General features: G+C 44.6%; 1 protein-coding gene across 1 annotated transcript in view; it reads left to right on the top strand.

The window, feature by feature from the left end:
* The window catches only part of SLC8A1 (solute carrier family 8 member A1), a 245,174-nt gene that overhangs the window by 14,099 nt on the left and 203,692 nt on the right, over window positions 1-27,383 (top strand). The window contains exon 2 of the mRNA XM_060186932.1: window positions 4,937-6,768. Coding sequence (XP_060042915.1) covers window positions 4,970-6,768 — 1,799 coding nt within the window. The 5' untranslated portion in view covers window positions 4,937-4,969. The remainder of the gene's footprint in view (window positions 1-4,936; window positions 6,769-27,383) is intronic.

Genomic DNA, 27,383 nt, shown 5'->3' with positions numbered 1-27,383 from the left:
CTTCATTCCAGTGTTGACTCAGAGAGCCACATGGGGCAGACTAGAGGCTTTCCCAAACTAGCACCAGCCAGCCCACCAGCAGAGGTATCAGAGGGGTAGGTGGGAGTGTCTCTCCAGCAGACATCAGCGGAGGACTCCTTTCCCTTAACACGTTTCTGAAGGTAGACACTCTGTGTGTGACCTAGATACGAAGTGCCTGCCTGCGACCTCGTTTCTATGTGTGTAAGTGAACATCGGCCAAGGCTGCTCTCCTCCCGGGGGGTGGGGGAAGCACACTGGTGCTGACCTAGAGGAGTTCCTGTTCTCTGTCTTGGGCCCCTGAAGGGCTTGGTGGGGCAGGGGGCTGCCTCCCAGAACTCAGGTACAGGAAGCCTCTTGGTAGCACAACTTGGGGCTGAGTAGTGGGAGGCCTCTAGCAGTCTGGGTGCTAACCCAGGACCACAGGGGCATCATCCTGGGGGACAGGGGTTACAGGCTCAAGGGCCTCATGCCTTCCCTGTCTGAGTACCTGCCCAGTCTCCCTTCTCCAGTGACTGAAGACTTGTGTCATGTAGACCCAGAGCTGCTATGGGACTCTGCTGACATTGCTCTAGAATAGGAGCTTCTTTGGGGACCTGGCCTTCCTCACTTTAGCACCGTCCTGTCTGCAGGGAGGAGGGGCTCAACAAAGCCCGGTGGAGGAAAACCACAAGTCGATGCGGTCTTATTCCACTCCTTTGGACAACTCCAGGGACAGGAAGAGCTCCATGGGTGCTGGAGATGGGGCGCTCTTCCATTTTCTTTTTCTATTATTATTCTCTTTTTTATTTATTAGATAGAGATAGCCAGAAATCAAGAGGGAAGGGGGTGATGGAGAGGGAGAGCTTTGCAAAGCTTTCTCCCTACAGATTGGGACAGGGGGCTGGAACCCGGGTCCTTGAGCATTGTAACACATGTGCTCAGCCAGATGCACCACTACCCAGCCCCTTCTTCATTTCTTCCATGCGTCTTTCTCTCTTGGAGCCGTGTCATCTGACCACAAGCGCATGGTTTCCTTTGTTGCAAGAGCAGGTGGCTGCTTGGAGCTGTGGGACAGGATTCTAATTGTAGTCTCACATGTTCAGGTTTTGCTGTAGCCCTCACAGCACCCCTCAGCTGATGAGGAAGCAAAAAGGACACTCTTGTCTGTGGACAAGCTGAGGTCCCTGAGGTGGAGAACAGGAATAGTCACTGGCTCCCTGAACACATGGCCAGAGAAGGAGAAGCTCTGTCTCTTTGTCTAGAAGCATCTGGAGGAGCTGGCCATGTGCTGGATGGGGCTTGTGGTTGCTTTCTTGTTGCCATGGAAACAGATGAGCTGCCTGGCTCCAGGGCTTCAGGCAGTGAGAGTTCCTTAGCAGAGAGTTTCAGGCCCAATGGAAGGAGGCTTGACTTGAGGTGTCCCTCAGAGTAAGCTCAGTTTCCCCATAGGTGGCCACAGCTCTGGCCTGAAGGATTCCTACTTCAACCAGGGAGCCCACAACCCTGAACACCCCTTCCAGGACTCCTTGAAGGGGAAAGAAAGGGGGGGGGAATTCCCTCTGTTTAGAAGAGTAGTTAGGGAAGGAATGTCTTGTGGGTGTTTCCACTCTTAGGGCTGGAACTTCTGCCTTTGACACAGCTGGCTGGCTCTTCTTAGTGGAAAGCTTTTCCCTTTTCTTTCCCTCCCCCCTGGAGTCAGGACCTCTTGCATGCATGATTTCACTCAGAGACTGAGACAGAGAAGTAGAGACACCGCATCCCTGGAGTGTCCCCTGTGACCACGCCCCCTCCCATGGCCTGTGCACATGACAAGGGTGGAGCTATTCCCCCACCCTCCTTCCCCATCCTTGTCATTGCTGCTCAGTTCTTGGATCTCTAGGTGCTGGGGTGTTTGGCTTACTTAAAAATAAACAGTGCACAGAAGAGAATTGAGGTTTTCACTCTCGGAGCCATGGTAAAAGGCGTATTTGGGTGGATGTTGCTCCCCAGAACTGGTTAGTGCCATACTAAGCCTTTGAGCCTGTGTCCATCTCTAAGCACTGACCTGAAGCCTCCATGCAGGTCTGTTGCTCCTGCACAGGAGTCTGGGAGACCCCAGACAGACAGGAAGAGAGCCAGGCAGCAGGCCTAGTGTGTGCACAGTCTCTTCCCTGCCTTCCTGCAGCCTCTTCCTGAAAATCCTATCTGAAGCGAATGTGGAGGTGAAGAGCTTGGGCAGAGTCTGAAGCAGGGAGGGAAAAGGAACAGAGAGGGATAACATCTCTCTCACACCCTTATCAGCAGTTAGTTGTGTTTGTTATCCATCTAATACAGAAAAGAGAGCCCAGAGAATTCCTCCCAGTTGACTTCTTACCAGTTAGCTCTCCCTATGTTCTGTATTCCCTGCATCCACAAAATCAAATCCCAAGACCACCTGGGTAGACTTTAGATGTCTTTGAATTGACCTCCATGGGTCTCCTGCCTTCTAATGTGGGTGAGGTTTGCCTGGGGCATCTGAGAAGTGTGGGCTGGAGGAAGGGCTAGTTCTCTGCCAGATGCTCCTGCCAGCATGTGCACAGAGTGACTGCTAGGTAACTCACTCACACCTGAGAGTGAAGGAACACACCAGCCCATGGCTTCCACTCAACTAAGGGGTCTCATCTGTGTGTATCATTTGTGGGGTTGGAGCCAGGAGGTGGGAAACCTTTCCTGAGTCTTTTGCAGCAGATGACATCCTTGCCCTGCACCAAAGCTGAAAGGCTTTGCTTTGGGTTAGCTCAAGCCCTGGCAGTTACATCAAGTCTTCAGGACTGCTTCCACTTCTAACAGGGGTCACAGGATGGAAGGGCTATAGTTATATAATTGTGGACAGAGCAGGATTCAACATCCTGTTTGGGAGTTGCCTCTCTGTATGTAAAATCCTCTGACCTTCAGCATTTCCACCTCCAGCTGTGTGTGTGTGTGTGTGTGTGTGTGTGTGTGTGTGTATATAGTAATTCTTCTTGCAAAGCTATCGTTGGGGTTCCTAGAACTGTACAACTCCATAGGTGCTGTTCACCAGTTTGCATGGCATTGATAGCACAGGGAGCCATGGTACAGCCATGGGGGTTGCTGGGTTGGGTATCATTCCACATGCAGAGAGTTCAGTGTGGGTCCAGACCAGTCTGCGGTTCTGAACTAGTCCCACACCATCTGATCTTGTGAGAGAAACAGGGTGGGAGGGGAAGCAGTACTTCAGAGGAAACAGCGGTATTCTGTCAGTCCGGGTGCTCAGACTGCTGGGAATTGGGAGGCCTGGGTGGTGGCACATCCAGCATCCAGTTAATCGCATGCATGACTATGCTTGAGGACCCTGATTCAATCCCCCCACCCCCCGCTTTCCAACTACAGGGGACAAGCTTCGTGAGTGGTGAAGCAGGTCTGCAGGTGCCTCTCTCCCTCTATTTTTCCTTCCCCTCTCAATTTTTTTGTCTTATCTAATAAAAACAGGGAGCAAAAACTGAAAAATGGCTGCTGTTAATGCAGTTATGGAGGATTCATAGTGTTGACACCAAGCCCAAGTTATAACCTAAATTTAAACTAAAAAAAAAAAAAGAAGAAGAAGAAAAAGGAAATTTGTTTGGGGCCCCAAATTTATCATCTGTAGAGACCTGGAGGTCGGAGTGTTGGCATAATGAGAGAATGGGAAGGATTTCCTTTTTTTTAATTATTATTAGAGTGCAGAGATAGGTTCCCCCGCAGACCTGAAGGGCCCATTGAGGAGGCTGACTTGGTCTTTAGGGCTGTATGGGAAGGGTTTTAAACCCAGCAAGACTCTGCGCTGACCCAGGAGGCTATTGGCCACATGTGAAGAGTTGAGTGAAGTGGGCGGGCATGGCTCAGTGGCTCAGGCTGTAGATCCTGGGTCCTGTGCTTCCTGACAGTGTGCTGCTATGCTGATGTTTGCAGTGAGCCAGCTGTGTCAAGTTTCAAGTCTTCTCAAAGAGTTACTACACAGCTGGCTCCCTTGTAAGCACTAGCTCCCTCCCACACCATCATATAAACCAGGCACTGAGTCACTAACAGATCACAGGCAGGTGCTGTCTCCTTGCTCCTACCCTCCTCCCTGAATCCAACATCCCCTTAACCAGCAGAGATCCTTTTAGAAGGAAGATCAGATCACATCACATCACATCATGTTCTGGTCAGAACCTCCCTGTTGCTCTAGCTTCAGCAGAGTCAGAGCCAATCACATTAGTAGCACACAGGACTTGCACGCAAGACTTTCTGCTTTTCTATGCAAAAAGAAAAGGCATGTTTTTTTTGACAGCCCAATATAATGCCTCTCAGAAATTTACTGTTTTTTATTTTTATATATTTTATTTCTTTTTACTTAGAGGGATTAATTATTGGCAGTCAACAATAAAATACAGTAACAAAAAAACCAAAATACAGTCCTTTGTACATGTATAATATTACTTAGTTTTCCACATAACAATTCAACCCCCTCTGGGTCCTCTGACATCATGTTCTAGGACCTGAGCCCTGCCCTCCAACCCCAGAGTCCTTTACTTTGGCGCAGTACACTGCAGAAGTTTATTTTGCTAGAGCACCAATATTGGTGGCACTGAGGATGGAATCTGGAGCCTCTTGCATGCAAGTCCTGTGAGCTACTACTGTGCTATCTCCCAGACTACAAAGTGATGGGGCTGTACTTGAACTCTTCATTTCCAATGAGTCAGTCTTGTATCTTTCCTGAGGTGGGTAGGAACTCCAGAAGAGAAATTTAGCCCTAAATTGTACAAAGTCTTTCTCAATTATCAATGAAGTCTCAGAGCAGTAGTTCACCATAGGTTAGGGCTTGGCCAACTACCAACAAATCTTTAGTGTAACCAAAGTAAGTCATGGTTGATGCTTTGGGTCTGGCTCTAACATGATGTGGTCTTTCCCACCCTCCACCATCTTGTTCTCCCCGCAGGTTGGTCAGTTGTGAGATCAGCTCTAGGACAGCATGCTGCCATTGAGTCTCTCACCTGTTTTCACGATGGGGCTTCACCTGCTGGCAGCCGTGGTTCTGCTGCTGCCCCAAGTGGACCATATAAGTGCTGAGACGGAGGTGGAAGCAGAAGGGAACAACACTGGAGAGTGTACAGGATCCTACTACTGCAAGAAAGGGGTGATCTTACCCATCTGGGAGCCCCAGGACCCTTCCTTTGGGGATAAGATTGCCCGAGCCACCGTCTATTTTGTGGCCATGGTCTACATGTTTCTGGGTGTCTCCATCATTGCCGATCGGTTCATGTCTTCCATAGAAGTCATCACCTCCCAAGAGAAAGAGATCACTATCAAGAAGCCCAATGGTGAGACCACCAAGACCACTGTGAGGATCTGGAATGAAACGGTCTCTAATCTCACGCTCATGGCGCTAGGCTCCTCTGCTCCAGAAATCCTGCTGTCGGTCATCGAGGTGTGTGGTCACAACTTTACGGCAGGTGACCTGGGTCCCAGCACCATCGTGGGCAGTGCTGCCTTCAACATGTTCATCATCATCGCACTCTGTGTTTACGTGGTGCCTGACGGAGAGACACGTAAGATCAAACACCTGCGGGTGTTCTTCGTGACGGCGGCCTGGAGCATCTTTGCCTACACCTGGCTGTACATCATCCTGTCTGTCATCTCCCCGGGGGTCGTGGAGGTCTGGGAAGGCCTGCTCACCTTCTTCTTCTTTCCTATCTGCGTGGTCTTTGCCTGGGTGGCCGACCGGCGACTCCTCTTCTACAAGTATGTCTATAAGAGGTACCGGGCAGGTAAGCAGAGAGGTATGATCATCGAGCACGAGGGCGACAGGCCTGCCTCCAAGACAGACATCGAGATGGATGGCAAGGTGGTCAACTCCCATGTGGACAACTTCCTGGATGGTGCGCTGGTGCTGGAGGTGGACGAGCGGGACCAGGATGACGAGGAGGCCCGGCGGGAGATGGCGCGTATCCTCAAAGAGCTCAAGCAGAAGCACCCAGACAAAGAGACAGAGCAGCTGATTGAGCTGGCCAACTACCAAGTGCTGAGCCAGCAGCAGAAGAGCAGAGCCTTCTACCGAATCCAGGCCACACGGCTTATGACGGGCGCGGGCAATATCCTTAAAAGGCACGCGGCCGATCAGGCACGCAAGGCAGTCAGCATGCATGAGGTCAACGTGGAGGGAACCGATGGCGACCCGGTCAGCAGGGTCTCCTTCGAGCAGGCCACCTACCAGTGCCTGGAGAACTGTGGCACCGTGGCCCTGACCGTAGTGCGCAAGGGGGGTGACCTCAGCCACACGGTGCTGGTGGACTTCCGCACGGAGGATGGCACAGCCAATGCCGGCTCTGACTATGAGTTCACCGAGGGCACCGTGCTCTTCAAGCCCGGCGAGACGCAGAAGGAGATCCGCGTGGGCATCATTGATGATGACATCTTCGAGGAAGACGAGAACTTCCTGGTGCACCTGAGCAATGTCAAGGTGTCTGCTGAGTCCTCTGAAGACAGCATCCTGGAGGCCAACCATGTGTCCAGCCTGGCCTGCTTGGGCTCCCCAGCCACCGCCACTGTCACCATCTTCGATGACGACCACGCTGGCATCTTTACCTTTGAGGAGCCAGTCACCCACGTGAGCGAGAGCATTGGCATCATGGAGGTGAAGGTCTTGCGCACGTCGGGGGCCCGGGGGAACGTGATCGTGCCCTACAAGACCGTCGAAGGCACCGCCCGGGGCGGAGGAGAGGACTTTGAGGATACCTGTGGGGAGCTGGAGTTCCAGAATGATGAGATTGTGTAAGTTCATTTTTGATCCACAGAGGTGTATGTGGCAGGAGGCTGGGGGGAGCTTTGGGGAGGCTGAGTGGCCTGATCTGTGTGCTGTCGCAATCACCAGCCTGGCTGCTGTGCCCCTTACTGGTGAGTTGTCAGCCCTTAATTGGACATGAGGTTCTGCTTGTCTTTTGGCTCTGTTCCACATGTCAGGTACATCACGGCCTGTGAGAGCATGAGTCTTGTGACAATCTGCCAGCCCCCTTGTGATGGGTTGATGATGCAGGTGGTCTTTTGAGTCATTTCTCTGCATGACATGCAGATAAAGAGTATTGCAAACCTTACCCGAGGTCCCCAGCTTCATTATGGAGTACACATTGGGATCTCCCTCCCTCCCCTTCTCCCTTCCCACCCCCACTCTCCACCCCAGAAAGAAATCTTTCTTAAAATAATTTTTCTGACTACCGGGGCTGGCTAGTATGATTTTTGCTGCTTTTGCCTGACTTTGTGTCTTTCGGAGGATGAAAGAAAATATTTCTGCTTCATCGCTGGGGCCTCGTTATGATACGGGGCCAGTCCTGCTCTTTCAGTTTGTGGGAACTGCTCTTACTTTGTCTCAGTCTGATTTAGACTGAACCGACCCTTTTGCCCTCTGGGCTGGTGATGGGGAAGCACAGTAATTTCTTTCAGGCATCCTTGTTGACGGGAGGCAAGTAGGGACCAAGTGCTCCTCTTGCTGACTCTGAGGGGGGACACCTGCTGATGTCACAATGTGTATGTAACTTGGGACTGATTTGGTGGTTTGCTTATGGATAGCTGCTATTTAGAAAGTTAGGTCAGCTTCCTTGTCTGAGGAGGCGTCTTGCTCTCGCTAAAAGCAAACCAGGACATTTGACCTAATGAGCAGTGTCCAAACTGGAAGGAAAAAAGACAGGGAAGAACTTAAAATATCTGCATTGTGACACAGGACATTCATATGGATATGTTGGTTGGATCCTTGCAACTGGAAAATTTCAGGAAAGAAAATGCATATATAAAGTATAATTCTCCGAATGGCTAACTCTTCTCTTGTCTTAATGACACATGACATGTCAAGTAATGAGTAGACTCTTCTTAAGGTGGAATGTCTCCTACTAAAATTGTAGGGCAAATAAACAGGAAAAAGGAGAGGTTGTAGGGGGAATATATTTTCCTAAAAGGGTCTCTAATGTCTTTACATCATGAATGTTTTTACAGAGATTCACATTTACAGGGCCTGGCCTATGCCATCGGCAAAGCAGAGGGCAGTATATCTAACTTTAGGTCTGTGTACCTGTGGGGAGAGCTTTTGTTGAAGATCTATTATATGTTGGTTTATTTTTTTCTTTTTCTTCTTTTTTATTTTTATTTCTAATTTTTTGGCACCAAGGTTATTGCTGGAGCTCATGTCTGTGGGAGAAATACATTGTTTCTGGTGGACAATTTTTATATTTTTCTTCCTTTTTTGATGGAGACTCAGGTTGGTTCTTGTGCTGCTATTTCACCTAATGAGACACATGTTGTTGCAACTCTTATTTTACAGAAAGGTAGTAAGAGAGCAGCAAATGAACTTCCTGCTTAGCCAAGGAAGAGTTTTCCCAAAGGCCTGTGTTGAGTGTGATCCTATCCCCATTAATCCAAATGAATGCCATTCCTTTGCTAGGAATTCCTTCTTTTTGTATTTTCTAATCATTCCAATTATTGAACACTCTTGTATTAAATAGCATCTTAGCCCATGTGAGAGTATGTTGCATATTATTAAAGGGGGATAGATGGCATGTTATTAAGGGAACTCACAGGGCAGCCCTTACAGATGACCAAAATTAGTGTTTACTTCTGTACTTTTTTGAAAAAAATATACTTACTTTACTTGGGATATTTTCTCATGAAAAATTCATCTTGCTTTCTCTTAAGAATAATGGATTTCTACTTATTTGTTTGACTGGCCAGCTTATGTTTTCTGCTGTCTAAGACTTTTCTTTAAAACTAAATTTTAAGTAAATAACCCTCTTTGGGGAGAGGCACATTATAGGAAATTGGAAAAAGAAAGATGGTCAGTGATGTGACGGGATAATTCATTCTGCCTAACTTCATTTTAAAACATCTATGTGACCATCAAATTGATTTAAATTTTTCTAAGGAAGAAATATTGTTAAATTCTTGCTTTAGACGATCAGATATTTTATGAAATTGGTGAATAATGGATTTGCATGATATCTCTGTATACATATATTCTTAGAATTATTCTAGATCAACTATTAGTTTCTAATTTTATTTGCCCAGTTGAACTATGGCCTTGAAAAATGGCTAGGTTTTTTTTTTAAAATAATTCATAGGTAGACTGATATATCAGTTCTCTTTTTTTTTTTTTCTTTCTAGAATTCTACTTTTCCAGCACTCATCCTGACATTTTGGAGTGTTACTACTGATAAGCTTTATAGACACTTAGTAGTCCCATTGTTTGACTTAATTTATTTGGATTGATGGGACTTGGTATTAAGGTCGTAGTAGCCAAGGCTTCAAACATAGTGTTTCCAGAAAGAAAAAAAAAAAAAACCACAACATAAAAACCTCTTATTTCTTGTTGTATGACTCATCCCCCTACCCCCAGTCGCTGTTTCTAATGTCAGGTTCACACACAGATCCAAGAGAAAGAGAGTTTGTCACACAGTAAATTTGAACTGGATGGACTCAATCCAACTGATCTTTAGGGAAGAATTTGCATCTCATTCAATTAGAGTTAATTTAGAGATTGGACTTTCTCAGAAACCTATAGTGCATATCTGACACTGTCAACATTACTGAGCTTTATTAGAGATTGTAAAAACTCTTTCTTGTTTATGAGTTTAATTCCACTCTTGACACCAGAATTTACAATTCTTTTCAGAGCACCACATAGAGATTCCTGGAAAAGCCTGATTTAAAAGCTATCTAATTTTAAGTGGCACTAAATAAAGTAGAAGTAGGGCCCAGTGTGGTCAGGGCTGGAGAGCAAGGAGTAGTCAGCTTTATTGATCCTTTGGCTTCAAGAACAAGATGGATTCCTAATCTTTGATTTCATTCTCAGTGAGGAATTCATTTGCATTTATAAGGATGTATATTTTATTTTACGCATATATTTATTCATTCATAATTTATATGCCTGCTCATCTATATTTTATGTAAATGAGTTGAATTCTTTAATATTGACCTTTTTAAGATCAAAATGTACAATTGAAAAGAGTACTGATAATTGGTGGTTAGATTCTTAATGGAACATATCACAGATAAAACATTTTACGTACAATGCAAAAGCCCATTAAATTCATATGATTAATAGCAAGAGTTTTTGTCTAAACTTAGTCAGTGGCAAATACTAAATCCATGCCAGGTAATCTTGACTTTCAACAGGGAATTCTGTCAAATGTTACCAGCTATTAAAAAATAAATGAAGGATGTAATAATTTGATTTGTGGTTTGGCGTGTGATAGCTACAAGTCTGCAGTGCTACTAATGATATTCTTTAATGATTCTAGTCAAGTGTTGATAATTATTTCAAAATATTATTTGGGCTTCCAGGGTCGAACATTGTCTTGACTGTTCTGGCAAGTGTTAAGATTAATTAATTGATGTGGATACATACCAAATTTAATTACTTAGCTATACCTCAGAAGGATCAGTTCTGAAAGATGATTCAAGAGTTATGAGCATTTGTTATAAATTTAAAATATAGAGTTGAAAAACACTGTATGTAGGTTGAAATATTTGTATAGTATATGTCTTAGCAAATCACTCTCTTGAGGATGGAAAGCAGGATCCAAGTACAATATAATTAAATAATGGCCCTACCCAAAATTAATTTTCTCTTCACAAATATTATATTTTCAAGTATGGTTGTGACATCATTAACTCTGGGAAGTAAAATAGGTGAGATATTCCTACAAATTATTGCATTTGACAAAAACTATGGATGTCCTGTTTTTGGAAGAAAGAATAGAAAAGAAATAAATCTCAATGTTATGTGGGGTTTATGAAATCACTATTATGATTATGATAGTCCCAAGTAAATACTTTATTTTCACCATTGTTTTTCTCTTATTCTGTACAAGGCCCTAGCTCTGTGAGAGAGCAATTCAGTTCTGAAAGCATTATAGATGCACAAGAAGGCAGTCAGCTGAAAACAAAATTATTCAACATAATATTAAGAAAAATGGAAGCTATCAGACCAGAAAAATGAATATGTGATTTGAAGAGAATCACATAGGATAAAGAATACTAGAGAGAATCAAGTTAGACAAGAAAGGCTGTTAGCAGACACTACCTTGTATCCAGCAAACTGAGGATGTACTTTATAGTGGGAAAACTTTATCTGCTGCATTTAGCCTGAGAACAACATGGCATCCTGTGTTCACACTGAGCATATTTCCCTTGGTTATGTGTCAGAAATTCAGATGGCATAATTTGGAGATTTTAGTGGATTTTTCAGAGTGAGATATTTATCTTTTCTTACGAGCAAATGGCATGAATCATCTGCAAACCTGAATTTTAACCGCAAGACATGTTTTTGTAAATGCGTATGTTTTCAGGAACACATAACTTTGATAAAAATCAGGCAGGGGAAGAGATGAAAGCCTTTGCAATTTGTAATCCACTTCTTCTGGGAGCCAGGATTCTGTACAGATCCTGTGTGGATGGGCAGTGTTCCATGGCAATCAGGAGGCCATGTTGGTTGCTGTGGCCTCCTGGCTCCACTTCTAATTAGGGTCTGGGGTCATAATAAGCTCATATGAAGAGAAATTGTCTTAGCAAATGAGATTTCATAGTCTAGATATAATGAATTGTTTACAGTAAGAACTTTACTTGTCTGAGTCATACTTTAAGGATGCTTTGGGTGCTGACTGATTTGTGAGCTTGGGGGTAGAGAATTATGAATTAGTCAACACATACAAACACACACACACACACACTTCATATTTAATATTTTGTGCCCAGCACATATAGAAGAAATGCATGTGTTCTGATTTAAAATGGAAGACAGTGAGCTAACTCATATTTTGGTAAGCACCAACATCACTCTGAGGATGTGGTGTCAATGATAAGGCAGCATGAATTTTGTGTGGAATATTTGCATTTGCTTTTGGGGGACAGAAGCATCATGAGGTGCCGGGCTAGCTTCAATTCCCATTGGTTTAATCTCCACTGGTTTCATCCCCACTCCGCCCCCTTATCCTACGTACTTCCTTTTCCACCCTACTGCTTCCTTCCTGGAAAGTATAAATGCAGATTCTTTTTCTCAATAAACATTGGATTGCGTTCCCGCTCAGCCATGAGTTCCCGTTCGTCTCTCTCCAGCCCACGAAGCTAGCCAGTCAATGGGGGAGAATACTGTTAAGATGGAGTCTCATCTGGTAAAACCGAAAGGTCTGGGCAGTTTCAGTAAGCAAGTAGGGAGGTTACCGATGTGAATGAAATCCTTGCTTGGATAGGATTTTAGACCTTTTTGAGGGTGGTTCATTTGATCTGAGGATATTTTAAAGCTTAGCACTGCTCATGCTTCTGTTTTTTTTTAAATTTATTTATTGAGGATTAATGTTTTAGAGTTGACAGTAAACACAATATTTTGTACACACATAACATTTCTCATTTTTCCACATAACATACTTCTGTTTATATGAGGTCTGTGAACTGGTTATTTGTCACGGCAGTGAGCAGTGCTACAGTTGGCAGGGATAGGTGGGTGGGTGGGGGAGATAGCCGCAACAGGTAAAACAATTCCAGGACTACAGAGTGAATGAGCTCTAGATATCATCTATAGGATCTTGTACCCTGGAGTGAACAACTGTGTGAACACATTTCAAAACGGCTCAAAGGATAAGCCTTGTGTTGATGAGTCTTCTTCTTTTTAAAATTTTTTTCAGTACTTATTTATTTATTTCCCTTTTGTTGCCCTTGTTTTTATTGTTGTAATTATTGTTGTTGATGTTGTCGTTGTTGGATAGGACAGAGAGAAATGGAGAGAAGAGGGGAAGACCGAAAGGGGGAGAGAAAGATACACACCTGCAGACCTGCTTCACCGCCTGTGAAGCGACTCCCCTGAAGATGGAGAGCTGGGTGCTCGAACCGGGATCCTTGCGCTTTGTGCCAACTGCTCTTAACCACTGCATCACTGCCCAACTCCCTGTGTTGAGTCTTCTTATATTATAACACAAACTTTAAAACAACATTACAGTTGAACTGAGCAGTGGCATGCTTAGTAGAGTGCACACATTGCCATGCACAAGGTTGTGGAGGAGTCTTAGGGCAAGTGCAGAAGGTTTCAGGAGGGAGAGCAAACAGGCAGCACTCTGGGTGGGAGGAAAGGCAATGTCCTCCTTCACTTCCTTCCCTGCATCCCATCCTCACTGCCCATGCACAGCCCATCCATTTGCCAAAGGCTGTGCAGTGTGCTTGTTCTTCTCATAGCTGATAGGCTATCTCTCCCCAGGGCCTGGCTGAACAAACAATGCCTTTCATTTCCTGCCTCACTTCCCAGAGCTGTGCTCCAATTCTGGGTGACATTCTCTTTCCTTCTGACAGTTTCTCCTTGGGGTCAGACAAGGGGGTGGTCGGTGCCTCCTTTGGTGACAGTTGCGGAAACAGAGACAAACAGCCAAGAGCAGAACTAGAGTCCCTTGCCTGTCAGGGTGGCATTTGAGGACAATAGGGATACTCACTTTCTCTTGGTAACTGAAATGCTTGATGGAGCTCCAAGGAAGCTTTTATTCCCAGGTAGATTTTTAAAGGTTTAGGCTAGAGAGCTCTGCCTAAGCTCTGCCTCCCCTTGACTTCTGTGGTGACCACTGGGAAAAAGACCACCCACTTTCCATGCTAGACTTTCTATCTTAGAGATGCACTTCGGAAGGGCCCACTGCTTGGAGTCCACACCTGTGTTAGAGTTCTGCCTTTTTTACTGTTATTTCAGACCAGCTGCTTAACTTCTGAGTCAATGTTCTCACCTGGAAGGAGAGAAGGACATGGGAGAAGTGGTAGTGATGTTTGCGGTGGCAGTCATGGGAAGGATGGATGTGGCAGTCAGGATTATGATGGTGATGGTGGGATGGAGTGGTGGTAGGAGTGGAGATTGATAGTGGTGGTGGTGATGGTGGTGATAGTCATGGCAAGAAAGAAGGTGATGGTCAAGATTATGATGTTGGTACAGATGGTGGTGGTGGCAGTGGTGGGATGGTATGCTGGCAGAGTGGAGATGGGTGGTGATGATATTGATAGTGGTGAGGATAGTGGTGGGATGCTATGGTGAGAGTTATGGAGGTGAGGTTATGGAGGGCCTGGGAGTGGTGGAGATGTTGGTGATGATGATGGTTGTATTTGTGGCGTTTGGAGATGGGGGTTTTGGACTTGGTAAGACTGGTGCAGATGTCAGTGGTGATGGTGGTGACAGCACTAGGATGCATTGGCAGTCAGGTTTCTCTCTGTCTTTCTTGCACTGTTCATTTTACTTAATCCTTGAACTACTAGGAAGCTATTGTCACATTCATTTTTCAGATGAAGAAACTGAGTTTCCATAGGGCACACAGCTAACAAAAGTGGATCTGATTATAGCAGAGAACTCCCAGACTTCTGTGAAGTCTTCATGTTCCATTCCTAGGCTTTTCTCCCTTGAAATCGCTTTCCCTGGTTGGGAAGAAATTGGAGGTGCTGGTGTAATGACCTGGAATATGATACTTTTGAGCTCATGCAGATCAGATGAGGAAGCCCAGGTCACCTTTATCAGACACCCAGAGCATGAACATGTAGCCTGCTGGCCTTGGCATTCAAGACACTGTTAGCATGTGTCCAGTACCTATGCTTGGTCCCTTCAGGTACTTCCCAGTGGGCTGCAAACACTCAAGAGAAGTATTTCTTAGATGCACAGGGCTTATCCCAATGACAGCTGGGGAAAGGGCTGTGTGAACCAGCAAGCCCTCTCCTAGGGATTTACCCAGTGAAAACAAAATACCTATTCAAAAAGACTTACGCACACCAGTGTGCATGGCAACACAGTTTGTAATAGCCCAAACTTGAAAGCAACCCAGATGCCCAACAACAAGTGAATGGCTAAGGAAATCATGGTACATATATCCAGTGAGTATTACTTAGATGTTAAAAGTGATGAGGCCAACTCCTTTGCAATAGCATGTTCAGAAGTCAAAGGTATCGTGTTAATTGGGACAAGCCAGAAAGAGAAAGGCCAACAGCATGTGATCTCATTGATAGAACTTACGAACAAAGAGCAGTAAGGGAGGAAAAATAAGGTGAAACTTGGATTTAGGGTAGCATTTTGGACCAGAGCAAAAGACTCTGAAGAAAGAGGGAAAGGAAAAGGATGAAGGAGTACTGGGGTCCTGATGTGTCTCCTAAACACCAGTCAAGGGGAGATGAGAGCCTGTGCCTATGTGTTGAAGACTAGACTGTAAACTAATGTGTATTTGGTAATGCTTTTGCCTGTGCAGCTTCAGCTCAGAAATTTATATACAATAACATAAAATTTTAAAATTACAATAACAATTACTAGAGCACTGGCAGGCTGCATGGGAGTTGTAGGGTGGACGCTGGGCCAGTGTTTTCCTCCTTCAGCAAGGCCAGGGTCCTTCACTTCCTCTTCAGCAAATAAGCTGGTGCTTGGCATTGGAGGCCTGAGGTGGGGTGATGCCTGACATGCTCTTTTCACTTCAGCAAGTCTAAACTCCATTCCTCATCGACTCTGATCCATTCTGCATCCAGTCATGTACAAATCCACCAATTAACTCAACAAGAAACCCAGTGAACTTCATCCTTGTGGCTTGTTCTGTGGTTCATCGAGAGGCTGGAAGGAAATCAAGTCAACACCATCTTTCCCCCACTAAGAAACTGGTAAGAAAACGAAGAATACTACATAGTGATAACATCATGATGATACAGACCTGCCCCCAAATTGTACTCTTTATAGTCTTCCTCTCCATCTGTTTTTAATTATCCCAAGACAAATGTTTAAAGGAAGTAAATACACTTTACAATTACAAAAAAGAAAGTATGAGCATCTCATCTGGATTGTGTGGACCTGTGACTGGTGTCTCCAGTAGGAGGACGGACGTGCAGGGACAGTCACAGCACATTCACTCATCTCTTGATTCCTCAATGGGAAAACTCCCCAGAAGACACAGGACCCGCCTGCATTTTCCCAGGTGTCAGAGAGAGGCAGTGAATATGTGTTCATTATTCAGGAGATCAATCTCAGTGTGTTGAATTCCAGTTAGCATCATGGTGGCATCTTCAGAAATTTATTGAAATGATTGGTTCAGTGGGTGCATTTCCCTGGCTCCAAATACACATTCTCATCATTCTCATTCAACTCAGCTGCTAACGTAGCTTATGAATCTGGATCAGGAAAGGAAGGAAAGCTCTTTGAGGTTGATATCCCTTCCCCTACTCTCCTTTCCTGTTTTTTTTTTTTTTTCTGGAAGTGGTGCCTTGAGCATATATAAATTCATGGCTGTGGTTCACCTTCTCATTCTGCTAGAGAGCGAGAATGAGAGATACCACAGAACCAGAGCTTTCTCCATTCCCATAGCATCACCTCAAGTAGTGCTCGGGCTCAAAGGTGGGTTGTGCATGTGCTCATGCAGACGTCTAGCAGGTGTCCTTGTCTTCTGAGTTTTTGTTGAATATTTCATGTGTGTCTTTAAACATGCTTGGGGTTGATTGTTTATTATTATTATTAGTTTCTTACCAGAGCACTGCTCAGCTTTGGCTTATGGGGGTGCTGCAGATTGAACCTGGGACTTTGGAATTTAAGGCATGGAAGTCTTTTTGCTTCACCATTATGCTATCTCCTCCTCCTCTCACTCTCTCTATATATCTATGTATTGTTATTAGTGATTTAACACTGTGTTTACGGAATTATCTGATTTTAGGAGTACTTTATTTTTGAAAGTTTTCAATATTATATTTGCTTTTTTATTGGGTAGAGACAGAGAAACCGAGAGGAAAGGGGAGATAAAGAGGAAGAGAGAAAGAGAGACACCTACAGCACCACTTCATTCCAAGTGAAGCTTTCCCCCTGTAGGTGGGGAGCAGGGGCTTGAACCCAGGTCCTTGTATATGGTAAACTGTGCACTTAACGAGGTGCACCACAACCTGGCCCCTTCAGGAGAAGTTTCACACCCATACATGTTGCAGGCAAGTCATCATCTCTACCCCCACCCCCACCCCAAAGTTCTATGTCCTCCCAACCTGCCTGCCACACACCCTCACCATCCTTACCCATCTTAGTTCTCACATTTCACAAGAGACAGTCTGGTTATCCCTGTGTGTGGTGTGTGTGTGTGTGTGTTAATGTATTTAAACTTTTTGACAAAACTAATCCTAATAAATCCTTAGGAAGCGATTCAATCTTGTGTTAAACTGATTAGGAAGACGTGTTTGAGAGGCCAAGAGATGAGTAGGAGGAGGCCAGCTTTGCATGTTTAAGGCTTTGGGTTTCATCCCCTCTCTATTTTCCATCAGAAAAGAAGTAGCTCTGATTGTGTTTTTCTTAGATTGACTCCCAATTACCAGTGATATCTCAGGGGCCAGTCTTCTGAAGTTCTAGCTCTTCCTCATACAGTGTTTGTCCTAGTGAGCTTGGTGACAGGACCTAGCACTGGGACAGTCTTCCTCATGTAATCTTCAAGACACAGTCAAATACCCAGAGTCCAAGAAGGTTGAAAATGCTGGTGTGCTGGGCCCCTGAGAGGGAGGTTGGTAAATATTTTTTTCTGTCCCTGACTTTTTCTCCCTGCCTTTCTTTGTCGGGAGATAAAAAATTGCTCGGGTCCAGGCCAGATCTTGACAGTTGTGGTTGCAGAAGGCCATAGGGAATAAGGCAGATAGATCTGGAAGACTGACTGGAAGGTGGGAGGAAGCCAGTGCTTTGGAGTAAGTCCTCAAAGCAGACCAGCTCCTGGAGCATCACTTCAACAACTTGAATTCAGCTCTCTTCACAGTAAAGTGAAGGAACAGGAGGAAAGGATCTGTAATCCATCCCTCTCAAAAATACCAGCTATCCTGAGAGAGAAGCAGACAGCAGCCAACAAGAATGAGCAAGCTTCACTTGGGTCATTTTTCTCTTCCAAACCACTCCATGCCTTATTCTTCTTGACTTATTGAGATATTAAAAGATGAAGGATATGGAGCATCTGGAAATGAAATGAGGGAAGCTTGAGTCCTTCCTCAGGAGTCTTAATGAGCTCTGGACATGCAAATTTATCTGTGTTCATCTGCTGGGTTGAGCTGGTCAAGTGTTTATAGCAAGTGTGTTTCCTGCCTTAGACAATTCGACATTCCTGCAGGATGAATCCAGGATTACTGGGCAATTTATTGTCCAATCAGAGCTGACACTTTTCACAGCTGAAGAGGCCCTGTTATAGAGAGTGCAGGTGTGGGGGCCAGGTGGTGGTACACTTGGTTGAGCGCACATATGACAAAGAACAAGGGCCGAGGTTTGAGCCCTTGCTCACTACCTGCAGGGTGAAAGCTTTGGGAGTGGTGAAGTAGTGTTGCAGGTGTTTCTCTGTCTCTCTCCCTCTCAACCCCCCCCCCCCATTCCTTGGCTGTCTCCAATAAATAAATGAAGATAATGAAAACATGTTAAAAATGGATCCATGTTAAAGAAAAAAGAGTGCAGGAGTGGCATAAGTAGGTCAGTCCTGGACCTGTGGTTCTGTGACTGCTGTTTTGGCCCCTGTAGACTCAGAAACAGAGGCTGCTTTGTCTTTGGAGACATTTGAAAAAGAAGTCACTAGAGTCTTCAGAAATGACAGACATGACACTTGTGGCCTTTCTCTGCTTTGTCCTCCAACATCTGATCCAGTTTGCTCACTTGTTTCCTTTGAATGAAGCCACTCAAAAACCATCTCAACACAGCTTGGCTAGTAAAACCATCTTCTGGAATGGACACAGAGCTGAGGAATTAATTTGATGGGAGGCCTTGGAAGAGGGATCTATTATGCCCCAGCCATAGCTCCAGCGGTCTGCTAACCCAGCCATGTTGGATGGGGGGTTTTATTTTGTTCACACAGATGAGAGACAATTGATGAGGTTTTCTTCTCTGTCTTTAGGAAAACCACAGATGTTGCTGAAACCAGTCTGTAAGATTGTAGCTATGATATGAATAGCATTCAAAAAGTTACCGATTATGACTTTATATGTGTTTTTTTAAGAGTGTTGCTAAGTCCCTTTTATCTCTAAAATACAGTTATCCTTCAGCTGGGGAGGTAATTTAGGACTTGTAAGCCTGAGGCTTCAGGTTTGAACCTCAGCACCCCATATGCTACAAAAAATAAATAAGCATTAAAGTATAAAAATAGTGTGAGACAAAGCTCACCTAGGGGACACATACCTGATCAATGCCTAACACCCTGGGTTTGAGCCCTGGCACCATGTGGGTGCACCAGTGCACTGAAGAGAGCTGCTTTGTGGATGGCGAGACTGTGGTATCTCTCCTCTGCCTGCCTCTCTCTCTTTCTATCTCAAATTTAAAAAAAGAATAAATAAATTAGTTTGGGGTTGGAGGAATAACACATGTGTGAGGTTACAGCACTGCCAAGGGAGCTAAATAAGTAGATAGAAGTTCATGTCATTGTTTCCTCCTGAGATGCACATAAGGCCTGGTCCTCCCTCCCCTCACTCTTAGCCTTGCTTGTCCAAGTGTGGAGAAATGTTTGGCCACCTCCAAGTCTCCATGCCTCTTCAGACTCAGCTCTCCAGTCTTTTCAGGAGCCCCATGGCTGTTCCTTAGACCAGGTCCCAAAACACCTCCTCTGCACTGTTCCTGGCAATGGTCTGAGCCTGTCAGCCCTGTCCTTTGTGTCCAGGAAACAGATCTGTCTTCACCCCTTCTTCCCCAGTGTGACCATCTGCAGAGGTGTTTTCTCCAACCCGTGCTGGTTGTCTTACTCTAAACATACATTATTGTCTCTTGTTAACGAGAAGTATTTTTTTTTCTTCAGGATAACTGTGTAGGAGTGGGAAGAACACTATAGTAGGTGATTCAGTTCCAATCAAGCTAGCCCTCTGTGAGAAGCTTATTAATTGATTTCAAAAAGCAAGACTGTGTTACAAAAACGATGAACAATGAGGAAAGCTTCAGGAGACTGCACGAGTCCTCACTTAGACATAAAACTCAGGATGGAGCAGGGACATAATTAAAGAATGGGGTATTTTAATTATTGAGGTGATAGGTAATTAAAGATCAGTGGAGGTGAGAGCAGTAGGGAATGGCACTCAGAAAAAGCCAGCCCTGTCAGCACAGGATCAGAGTCATTATGTCCAGAAACATTCTTAAGTGAAACCAAAAGTCTACAGGGTCTCAGTGACCATACGTTGAATGTTCCTCATGTGACACTTGTAGGATAGGTTCAATGAACCAGGCCAAAGTCAGTCACAGGGTCATATTCACAGGGGCGCTGGTTCAAAAACTTGTCTGGGACACTCCATTGGAAGGTGGATGCTGGGAGACTAGCAATTTCAACCTCTCTGTCCTGATTTCCTCACCTGTTCAGCTGTACCAGTAACTCTGGCTTTTCATAAGCTGTACATGAGACAGCACAAATAAAATGATCAAAGCCAGCCCTAGCACCATGCCTGTAGCCCATTGTTGAGATACTGATTTTAAAATACCCTCAGCTTCAACTAGGGAGCTAACATAGTAGTTTACCAGAGAGACTTTCATGCTTTAACCTCTGAGCTCCCAGGTTCAGTCCCTGGCACCACTATTAGCTAAAGCTGAGCAGTGCTCTGGTTAAAAGACTGAAAAAGAAAAAGACACTCTCATGAGCTTATGATTCAGCCAGCTAGCTCTTCTGCAGAGTGCCCTTGTTTTGCTCTATGTGCTGTCCAGGTGTTTGGCCTCACCTCACCGTGTGAAGCACTAGTGGTATGGTCTCTTTCCCTCTATCCCTCTGTCTCTGCCTATTGGGAAAAAAAAAGTGAGTCTGTAACATTGAAGTCTTGGCAATAAGGAAAAAATAATATATCACATATATCTTTAGGTTTCCATGATCGAAGTCACATTGGTGGTTTGAAATCTTGTGCAGCTAAAGTTAAGTTTCCAAGGAAGATTTGTATTTCTTCTTAACATTATAAAGCCTATCCTGTATAACTGTCTTCATGCTCAATGTTCAGTTAAAATCTGCTCTCCAGCACATCAGAGAACTAGTCAAGCCCAAGAGACATAATTTGTATTGCTAGCCCTTGATCACTCATATGGGAGCATCATAGGCCTCCCTCTGGGAACTTTGTGCATGATGGAGCAGTGCTGTGGCATTTTTCCCTACTCAAAAGTAAAAAGAATTTGTTTTTAAATGTTCCCTGGCAGAATACACATATTGTCATTCCTAAGGACTTCAGTTCAAGCCCCCTGTCCCCAGCTGCACGGGGGAAGCTTCACAAGTGGTAAAATAGTGCTGCAGGTCTCTCTCTCTTCCCCTTTCCCTAGCAACTTCTGTCGTCATTATCAAAAAGAAACAAAACGAAACACTGGGAGTGGTGGATATGTTGTGCAAGCACCAAGCCCCAATGGTAACTCTAATGGCTATAAAAAAAAGCCCAGGGAAACTGCTCAGAAATGGTATTGTGCGTGTGAGAAGCCCTGGCTTCCTTTTCTGGAATCTTACAAAAACAAACAAACAAACAAACAAAAAAACCCTCAAAGAAAGCATAAAGTTTCAAGCACCCCATTCTGGCCTATTATTTTCATATCATGTATCATGTGAACTGACTCCTACCCTTTTCTGAGCTATGATCAGCAGTCTTTGCTTGTTTTTTGTTTGTTTGTTTGTTTGTTTTTAGGAAATACAGAATTTAAACACCGAACTTCCCTGTGCGTACTTGCGTTTGCATATATTTTGTCAAGATGACTGAGGACAGATTAGTCTAAATTGCATTTTTCTCCAAGTGGGAAACATGTCAGACCTGCATGCAGGGGAGAGAGGGGGCATGTGTGGATCTCATGGGGACATTAGCCCTGCTGCATCAAAGGGTGCCTGTCATCTTTTGATCAGCTTTGAGGACTCAGAGAACAGATTGCTGAGGCTCATGCTAATCCCTTTTAAGGAACAAGGCAAAGGGTAGAGATTCAAATCACATTTCAAGTCAATGTTAGTTCACATAATCAGAATAATTGATGGCAGAGTGTTACATGGATTGGCCAAGGTAGAAGGAATGGAGAAAGGAAACAAATAGAGCCTTCTGAGAGTTTAAATACAAAGGCTGAATTTTATTAAAATTGTTAAAGATCAGAACCAATGAAAAGTGAGCTCATCTTTCCTGTTGCAAATGTGACACTGTGGAGTTCCTTTTCTGGCTTGGGAACTGGAAGATGGATCGGGACCTGGGATTTCCCACGGATTCTAATTTATGGAATGCACCAAAACAGAGACCCACTGTTAGAGCACGGCCCAGCCATTTTATTTCCAAGTCAACCTCTTAAAAACTACCACTTAAAAGATCTGGAAACACCCATGGACTTCTTTTAAGTGATCTATATTTAAGACTCTTGGCTGGGAGCCAGGATGATAGCTCCAAATTTTTCCTTGTAAGAATGGGTTTAGCAAAGGAGAGGGAGGAAGGAAGGGAGGAAGGGAGAGGGAGAGAGAGAGAGAAAGAGAGAGAGAGACTACTCTAATGTCCTGTCATAGTCCCCCAGATACAACAGAGGGGGATACTTATGTCCTGTAATGAGGCTATCCTGTCCAGTGGCTGGGGCCTTCCTTATGGCCTTGGGACATCATCTTCTACTGACCTCTCGCAGGAAGGGGGACTCCAGGTCTCTGTTGAGACAAGTCACATGGCTGGGGAGGAGGGGCAGCTGCACAGAATTGCTTAGCGGCCCAGTAAATTACATTGTGTTCATGGGGCTATAAATCCACTTCTAGGCACAGCATTTGACAAACAGAGGTAATTGCTATTATCCTTAAGCTTTCATTGCCTTTGGAGCAAAGGAAAATTGGTCTTCCTCAATGGATTGTATGTTGCTTGTCCATAAAACAGCAAAGCTCCCTGACACCCCAATTCTCAGCTTTCATTTGGACAGTAGTGGGGTCATTTCTGGACAGTCTGCTTAGCTGTGCAACAACTAGCTTTCTGCTGAATTACGCATTTCCGATCCAGGAAGCACTACCCTCGAGCCAGCTGGAAATGGCTGAAATGCTCTAGTTCTACATTATGATCAATGGAATGCAAGACATGTCACCCTCAGACAAGTCTCGGCATCCTCAGGGTCACCTCCTGTCTTGTAATGAACCCAGGGTGTGGCTGGCCTGTGAAAACGTGATGATTCATTTAGTCAGACATTCACTACATCTGCTTCCTCAACATGCACGGACTCGGAGAATCAACTGTGCAGACTGGAGAGCTGCTGCCTGCCAGTATCTAGTTTAATGGCCTCTGGTTAAGTCCCCATTATCTCTGGCCAAGAAATTGTCCTCCTGTGGTTCAGCAAAAGCCATGCCTTTCTGAATAAGTGTGCAAATGGTCTTAGTATTTGCAAGTGAATAGAAACCTTGAGGCCTCCACATTTTGGCTATTACAAATTGTGCTGCTGTGAATGTAGATACACACAGATCTTTTTGCGTGAGTGTGTTTGCTTCCTTATGATATATCCCCAGGAGAGGAGTTGCTAGGTCATAGGGTAGGTCCATTTTTAGCTTTCTGAGAGTTCTTCAAACTGCTCTCCACAGGGGTTGGACCAAGGTATTCAACAGATGAGTGGCAAAGAAAGTTGTGGTCTATATACACAGTGGAATAGTACTCAGCTTTTAGGAATGATGAACTCACCTTCTTCACCTCATCTTGGATGGAGCTTGAAGGAGTCGTGTTAAGTGACTCTGGTGGTAGTGACTGGGTTGGGTGGCTCTTTCAGGTCCTGGTGCACAATGGTGGAGGAGGACCTGGTCTTGGGGTGAGAGTGTTTTGAGGAAACTGAGACATTTACACACATACCAATATCTATATTTATTGTAAACCATTAATCCTCTCAATTAAGAAAAAAAATCCTAAGGTCAAGGAAATAGCTCAACTGACAGAGTGCTGGAGTTGCCAGAGGCCACAGTCACATCTCTCCTACACCCCCACCCCCATGCTGAGTGCGGTTCTCTGGGCTCATGCTCTCTCTCTCATTTGCAACATAAAATAACTGTTTTAAAAGGTTATGGGATTATAGGATATATATTCCATGGAATACTACTCCTCAACCAAAAAAGACAATACCGTGTCCTTTGGGACAAAAATGGATGGAACTCAAAGTGATTATGCTTAGCAAAATAAGTAAAGAGATGAAAGACAACTATTGGATGGTTTCATTCATGTGAAATCTAGAGATCTGATTTACATAAACATGACAAAACAAATCCAAACAAAACAGAAGCAAGCAAACTTAAGATTTGTGAGAAGTTGGTGGTTATCTTTGGGAGATAGGAAGATGGGGACACAGAACTTTGGTGGTGGGTGTGGTGTGGACCTAGACATTGTAGTCTGATAATCTTGTACTACTGATAAAAAAACTTAAAAATTGTTTTTAAAAGAGCAATAAAAATCATCTGGAGCCTAGTGAAGATATAGGACTGAGAAAAGAAGAAGAAGAAGAAGAAGAAGAAGAAGAAGAAGAAGAAGAAGAAGAAGAAGAAGAAGAAGAAGAAGAAGAAGAAGAAGAAGAAGGCTCTCTAGAGAGAGCCAGAGAGAACCATTTTTCCCACTGATGACTCAAAGGTAAGGAAGCTATAGACAAAATTATTAAAATTCCTGAGTCTGCTTTATGCCAGGCGGATTAATGTATTCTGTTATATACCAGTGAATCTGCACATCTGTGGTCATCTTAAATCTATGAAGAGTCACCTTTTAAGAAATCCAGGTGGGGTCAGTGAGCTAGCTCAGCTGGTAGAGCACAGGACTTGTATGCCCAAGGCCCTGGTTTGATCCCTTGCCTCATATGTACTGGAGGGTTGCTTTGGCTTCTCTCCCTCTGTCATGCAAAACCTTCTCGTGTATCTCGTAAGAAAGAAGTGAAATGGGTTGGTTGGTGGTGCACCCACTTGAGCGCACACATTACTGTGCACAAGGACCCAGTCCCCACCTGCAGAAGGAGAGCTTTACAAGCAGTGAATCAGGGCTGCAGTTGTCTCTCGTTCTCCATCCCTCTCTATCTCCCCTTACCGTCTTGACTTTTGTCTGTTCTATTTAATAAATAATAAATAGGAAAATTTGAAACAAATATTTTATTATTTTTTAAAATTTTTATTTATAAAAGGAAACACTGACAAAAAACATAGGATAAAAGAGGAACAACTCCACACAATTCCCACCACCAGATCTCCATATCCCACCCCCTCCCTGATAGCTTTCCTGTTCTTTATTCCTCTGGGAGCATGGACCAAGGGACATTCTGGGATGCAGAAGGTGGAAGGTCTGGCTTCTGTAATTGCTTCTCTGATGAACATGGGTATTGACAGGTCGATCTATACTCCCAGCCTGTCTCTTTCCCTAGTGGAGCAGAGCTCTGGGGAAGCGGGACTCTAGGACATATTGGTAGGGTTATCTGCCCAGGGAGGTGAGATTGGCATCATGGTAGCATCTGGAACCTAGTGACTGAAAGAAGACTTAACCTATAAAGCCAAACAAATCTTAAGAAAAGCAAGTGAGCTGATGAAGCTTCATGTTCAAGAATCTCAGACTATCCACTGAGTTCCTTGAGGCAGCGTTTCTACAGGGTTTAGTTGAACCTCTTTGGTGTACTCTCCTGCTCTTGCCTACAGAGCAGAGCTCCTATTATTTCCTCCTAGCCTCACTTTGGACACCACAGCTTTAGAAGAACAAGTTCTGTGCTGTTGGAAGCCTTCACGGACCATGTTCTCTTACGAGTCAGAAGCTAGTGTTGAGTTGTACACTGACAGGGCCTGAGCAGGGGAACGCAGAGATGATGGCATGACCAGAAGGCTTTCAGGATGACAGGGAAGGCTGCCTAGAATGTATATGAGTCAGAGGATCCCATATCTGCTTGATGCAGGCCAGCAGCAGGTTCCAGTGACTTGCCCCCAGATGTGAGAGGGCTGTCTCCACAGAGCTGTCTCCTTGGATTTGAGAAACTACAGTGATGGGCCAGAGGACTGAGCAGTGGATGTGAGTGGACAGAGGGATCAGGGGCAAACTGGCTCCCTGGACTGTGGAAATTTCCTTGCACCACAAAGAATCTCCCCTCTGCTCCATGTTGGGTTTGCTTTGCACAATGTTTGCCTTTGCATGAAGGAAATCAGCTTGCTTTTTCTGAATAATGCCAAATCGCTTTGTCTTTCTCAAGTGTTCTCCTTTTTAATGTCTCCTAGTCAGTGAGGACTCACAGGGAAGCCCAATAGCAATCCAGATTGAAGTTCCCAAATGGTTGTGTGGGGTTAACGGATGTGTGCTGGACACAGAGCCTGCGGTTTATCCAGGTGGACAGCCCTTGTGAAAGGTACCGAAACCTGTCGGAAAATATATAGACCTTTCATTTTGTTACTAGGAGTCCTACTAGCCATTAAGTTGCAAAGAAAAACTAAATGGTACTTTTGTGCCAGTAGCTAATAACACAGGCTTTCACGGGGTCAGGAGGGCACTGAGCCCCTGGTGGAGGTGAGCAGAGGAGGTGAGCACTGAACGTGGTCCCTCACTCAGGCAGCTGCCATTCCTCCCTCTGTCCTGTGCAGAAAAAGGCTTTGACAACTATGCTGTGTGACAGACCAGGACAGTCTTCTTTTAACCCTAGCACCATGGCAACCATGCCCTGGAAGAAACATAAATGCCACCTGGGTCATCACTGTGGTCAAAGTGAGATTCAGGGTTCCATTCAGCACCCATCTTTTATTATTTTATTTTTAAGGAATAGCTCTCTACTTTAAAAAAATATATATTTTATTTATTTATTTACTGAATAGAGACATCCAGAAATTTAGAGGAAGGGAGGGAGAGAGAGGGAGAGAGAGACACACACACACACACCTGAGACCCCTGCAGACCTGCTTCATTGTTTGTGAAGTGAAGCCCCTGCAGGTGGGAAGCCAGGCCCCTGCAAGTGGGGAGTCAGGGGGCTCGAACCTGGGTCCTTGTGCATTGTAAGGTATGCTCAACCAGGTGTATCACCACATGGCCCCAGCACCCAACTTTTAATTAGTAAGATACTAGAACTGTACACTTACACAAAACTTGAGCTATACAACAATGTAACTTTGGATTGATGTAGTTTGTTCTTGGATAGAGTGAGAGAGAAATTGACAGAGAAAAGGGAGATAGAGAGGGAGAAAGAAAGAGAGACACCTGCAGCACTGCTTCACCGTTCTTGAAGCTTCCCTTATGTAGATGAGGACTGGAGGTTTGAACCTAAGACCTTGTTCATGCTAATGTGTGCTCAACCAGGTGTGCCACTTCCCAGCCCCGATATATATACTTTATTTTTTTTCTTTTACATTTCAATTTGGCTTGTGAACTCAATAAAGCAAGAAAGATTCAAAATGTCATCTCTATTCCTCCTCTTCTTTCTCCTTTTCCTCCTCCTTTCCCTCCTTTTTTCTTTTCTTTTTTTTTTTTTTTTTTTTTTGTCAGAGCATTCTCTTGTGTTGCAG

The sequence above is a fragment of the Erinaceus europaeus genome, chromosome 3 (assembly GCF_950295315.1).
Source record: "Erinaceus europaeus chromosome 3, mEriEur2.1, whole genome shotgun sequence".
NCBI lineage: Eukaryota > Metazoa > Chordata > Mammalia > Eulipotyphla > Erinaceidae > Erinaceus > Erinaceus europaeus.
The sequence above is the reverse complement of the archived record's forward strand: the minus strand, read 5'-3'. Positions and strand labels throughout refer to the sequence as shown.